This window comes from Plasmodium gaboni, chromosome 4 (genome assembly GCF_001602025.1).
Source record: "Plasmodium gaboni strain SY75 chromosome 4, whole genome shotgun sequence".
Lineage (NCBI taxonomy): Eukaryota > Apicomplexa > Aconoidasida > Haemosporida > Plasmodiidae > Plasmodium > Plasmodium gaboni.
The window spans coordinates 224,881-230,534 of record NC_031484.1 but is presented as its reverse complement, the minus strand read 5'-3'; the positions used below and the strand labels follow the sequence as shown (position 1 = coordinate 230,534).

At 18.2% G+C, this 5,654-nt stretch overlaps 1 protein-coding gene across 1 annotated transcript in view; it reads left to right on the top strand.

The window, feature by feature from the left end:
- Positions 1 to 984: 984 nt before the first annotated feature.
- The window catches only part of PGSY75_0407700 (hypothetical protein), a gene marked incomplete at both ends in the record, with an annotated part of 5,514 nt that continues 844 nt past the window's right edge, over positions 985 to 5,654 (top strand). Inside the window, 2 exons of the mRNA XM_018784143.1 lie at positions 985 to 1,045; positions 1,188 to 5,532. Of these exons, the coding sequence (XP_018643305.1) occupies positions 985 to 1,045; positions 1,188 to 5,532 (4,406 nt within the window). The remainder of the gene's footprint in view (positions 1,046 to 1,187; positions 5,533 to 5,654) is intronic.

The following is a 5,654-nucleotide window of genomic DNA, read 5'->3' as shown; positions in this document are numbered from 1 at the left end:
AATATTCTTTTATATTGTACACTGTGCATTTGTTTTATTTTTATTTTTTTTACATTTATATAAAGTGCACGCATGAAACATAAAATAAAAAAAAAAAAAAAAAAAAAAATTAACGTACTATGTGTAATAATATATACCAATATATATATTATATATATGTTATATATATATATATATATTTTTTTTTTTATATATGTATATATGTATATATGAATATTCCTCCCTTGAGGATTTATTATATCTTACTATATTATTATATATATGGATATACGACATATTAATATATTATTATATCTAAAGGTATTATATATAATATATATATATATATATATATATTTATTTATTTATTATAAATAATAAAATAATTTATTCTGTTATATATATTATTTTTCTTCACATACATCAAATTATTAATAATATTTATTTGTTTTTTAAAAAAGAATTTACATATATATAAGGTAGCATTATATTATTTGATACATATATATTTACACATGTGTAATATTTAAATTGTATAAATGTTTTCATGTTTTTGAATCCTATAATAAATATTGCCATAATAATTTATGAACACATATTTTTAAAACAATAAAGAAATAAATATATATATATATATATATATATATATATATATATATAATATGTAAATCTTTTTATGTTTTTATTTTTTATTTTTTTATTTTTCTTGTTTTTTTTTGGTGTGCTTAATATATAAATATATATAGAAAATATTTAACACATATATATATTACACTTAAATAAGATAAGACAAGAAAAATTGTGCTATATATAATATAATTTATATATTATATATTATAGCTTAAAAATTGTAAAAACTTAATATTTTCTATCATAATAATAATATATATATATATATATATATAATGTGTAATATATAACATAAAATATATTATATATATTATATATATTTATAAACATTTTTTCATTTGTTAATTTTTTTTTTTTTATAAAAACAATGCAATAATGAAAAAAAAGAAGAAAAATTCTATAGGACTCTGCAACTGTTCATTTGATGAATTTCAAGGTAAAATCATTTCGAAAAGGAAGAAAAAAAATTATATAAATAAAAAGTATACACATATATATATGTTTATATATATATATATTTTTATATATTTACACAATTATAATTTATATATAATTATTGTTCTATATGTTCTTTTCAGAGGGCGTACAGTTTATTAAAGAAACAGATTCTATATTGGATGACGATATTTTTCTTATATTAAAGCGCGTTTGTTCTTTTTTGTTTTATTGTGTTAAGAATAACAAATTTGATAGTTTATTAAATTATGATAAGCTAAAAAAAATATGTTATAAAAGATCTAAAAGAGAACCTATTCAATATAAGGACAGGAAAGATGAATATATAGATGATGAAAAATATTCAAGTAATATTAAAGACAAAGATGATAATATAAATGAAACTCATGTAAATTTTAGTGAGAAGAATATATATATAAATGATAATATTTATAATATATGCTCAAAAGATGAAGAGGTTACCTCCATAATACAAGATGAAAATAAGAACATGAAAAATTTTATTGAACATGAAAAAGAAATGAAAAAAAAAAAAAAATTTAGTCATAAAGATTTAATTATAATTAAAAATATAAATAGATTACTCTTAAATAAAATAATAGATAATTATGTAGGATACTCTTGGTTGTGTTTAATTCTGCTGGAATATCTTAATGTATTAGATTCCTACTTAAAGTATCAAGAAGACATAACTAAATTGAAAAAGAAAGAAAATGAAAAAAATGATCATACTCTTCTAATAAATGAAGAAGAAGAAAAAAAACAGCAAGAAAAAGATCATTACGATATTTTTTCTAAAAAGGAATTGACATATATTATAAAAGAATTAGAAAAACAAAAAGAAGCCAAGCAACAAATTTTTAATAAATATATATCAAAAAAAAAAAAAAGTAATGATAATAACAACGATGTGTCTCTTTATTTATATGAGAAAAAAAAAAAAAAAGAAAAACAAATAAATATACAAAGAAGTAAATATACCAACTATCTATTTTGTTATTATGACAATTTTATTCATAGTGATAAACATGTAGTAGATAAAAATGAAAATGAAAAAATTATATATTTGAATGATTATGATAATGATTGTTACAAGTGGATATTCGAAGAATCTAAAAGTCATGATGAAGATGAACAAGAAGATAATCAAGAAGATAAAAATTATAATAAAACATATGACAAACAACAACAAACGAATCATAATAAAACTTTTGATGAACTTAGTGTTATAGAACAAAACTCGTATCAGGACATGCCTAATTATAATACCAACCATTATTTCAATGATCAAATGAATTATTATGATCATATAAACAAAAAAAAAATTATATATACACATGAATATAATCAAGGTATATATAATGAACACACTCCTTTGAATAAGAATAAAAGAAAACTTTCAAATGAATCTCAAGAGGGATATAAAAATATTTATAAGAAGAAGAAAAAAGTGTCATGGGGAATGCGCGAAAATGTACTTGATAATGAACAAGATGGATATTATGATGAAAATGGAAATATAATAAAAAGAAAGAAAAAAAAATTTAAAGAATTAGAAAATATGATGAAAAAGGAATATAAAAAAAAAAAGAATAAAAAATATAGAAAAGAAAAAAAAAAAAAACAAAAAACAAAAACAAAAACAAAAACAAAAACAAATAAATATAATAATAACAATGAACATTACCATTATTTATATAAGGCTCTATGTGATTTTGTGTCAACTAAATATAAAACAAATAAACTATTAAAATACATGGATGAAAATAGAGATATGTATTCATGGAAACCACCTTCATTTTATTGGAAAATATTAAAGAATCAATATGTAGTAAAAGAAATATTAAAACTATATGAAGAACGCTATTTAGATCCTTTTTTGTCATGTTTATATGAAGATTTTATGAATAAATTTTATTTTGATGATAATGAAAAAGAAAATACTAATAATATTACAACTTATACCAGTAATTTTAATATTTTTACTTTAAGAATAAGTGAAGAGATACAAAAGTTTTTATTATTAAAAGAACCAGAAGAAGAAGAAGATATTTTAAATATTTGTAAGAATATTTGTGTAAGTGAAAATTCTTATATATATGCACAACTTATATTAGAATATATTTATAGGAATAATAATGATAATAGTATGAGACGATTGTCTCAATATTTATGTTTGTATATATTATATAAAGATATTAATATATATAATATATGTAATAATTATTTTTCAAATGTTATAGAGAATGAAATAAGTATATCCTATTTAATATTTAAAATTAATAATTTACATAATTATCATAGTTTATATAATATTTTTAAAAATATCTATATGATAAGAAATAAAGGATGTATGCATATTAATAATACAGATATTATTAATCTATATAATTCTATATTGAGAGTATTAAAGGTATTCAATGGGCAAAAATTGCTTCTTTTTGATTCTACTTATATGTTTGATGATATGAATAGAAAGGACAGAATAATGAGTAGGGATGAAAAGGGAAAACAAAATAATAGTATTTATTATAAAAAAAATGGTTATGATAAAGCATCAGAAATTAATAGTTGTGGCGATATTTATGATGATATTGATAATAATATAAATGATGATATTAATAATAATATTAATGATGATATTAATAATAATATTAATATTAATAATAATATTAATAATAATATTAATAATAATATTAATAATAATATTAATGATGATGACCATTCGAATGATTTATTGTCGTTTAATGAGAGCAGCTTCTTGAATTATCCATCAAATTTTTCTGATGAAAATAGAAGTACTTTAGAGGAATATACAAGAAGATGTTCCATAAATAAAATAAATCAATATGATAGACATAAAGTTAAGAATATATCAACTTATACTGATGAAAATAATGATAATATAGATGATAAGCAAAATAATGAGAATAAGGATTTAAAAAATAGCGAACAGAATTATTTGGAAGGTGATCTAACAAGTGATCTATATGAATATACAGAAGAAAAGGTAATAAATAAATTACATATAGACACATCACATACAGATAAATCATTTATAGATTTTGAAAGTGTTAATTTCAGTGATAATAAAATAAAAAGTGCTGTGAGCGAATTTTTATTACCTTCAGCATCACAATATGGAAGAGACAATTATAATTATGATAAGGAATTTTTAAGAATAAATATATATGCTGAAAAGATTCCTCTGATACATATGAGAGATATTATATTTATTAATAATTTAATAAATATATTTGTAAACAATAATGATTTATTTTCTAATAATATGTATAAAGTCTATGGAAAGGTTCTCATATTTTTAACTACATATTCTCCATATGAATATGTGTATAATCAATATTACTCTTCCTTTTTTGAAAAGAAAAAAAAGAAGAATGCTTTTAAAAAGTATTCTACGTCATTTTTTGATATTTATGATGATAGGATGGTAGTTGGAACAAAAGACAAGAAGATAAAGAAAAAAAAGAAGAAGAAAAAAAAAAAAAAGATGAAAAAAAAAAAGATTATTATTAATAATAATAATAATATTATAGTTGATGATGATGATGATGAATATATTGATAATATAAATTATAACAATGAAAATAATAACCATCAGTCATATGAAAAATCAAATGAAAGTAGTTTTTCTAACAGAACAAATAATGAAGAAGACAAAAAAACAGATAGTATATTAAACGTCAAAAATAGTAATGATGATAATTATACAATAAAAACAATAACACCAGAAAAAAAGATGGAAAATAATTCTGTTGATAAATTTGCTAACGATTTAATAACAAATGGAAAAAATATTGTAACCAGTTTAAATGATAATATAGGAGATGAAGAAAAGACAAATTCAAATAGTATTAGTAACAATAATTTTTTAGTAGAAAATGATATGAATGAAGATAAGGAGAGGAACATGAAAGAGTATGATCATAATAATAAAAATAATTCCAAAACAATATGTTCAATTAAAAATACTATAGATAGATATAAAAAAGAAGAAGAATGTCCTAAAAATATTGATGATCTTTTTGAAATAAAAACAGAAGTTAAATCTTGTAATGAAATAAAAAGTAGTGTATTTCTTAATATTAAAAGTAAACAAAAATTAAAAACTAATAAAATAAATAAAAAAAAAAAATATTATTTTTATAAATTATTCCATAAATTTAGAATATCATATAATAATTTTATTAAATATACACAAAATGAAATTTTCCATATTTATCAAATAATACATGGAAATTATTCAGATGTACAAAAAGATAAAATGTTAATAAGAAAAATTAATAGTAATTTAGCAGCATCTATTATTTATAAATATATTTATAATAATATTTATGAATATATTAATAACTCAAAAATTAATTTAATATATCCTAAATTTATTATTTTAAAATATATTGTCGATAAATATCCTCAAAAGAGATATTTAACTCTACACTTTTTAAAGTAAGGGGAAAAAAAAAAAAAAAAAAAAAAAAAAAATTCAAACGATTTATTGATTTATTTGTATTATTATAATATAAAAGTGACATTGTGTATAATACTTATAATATATATATATATATATA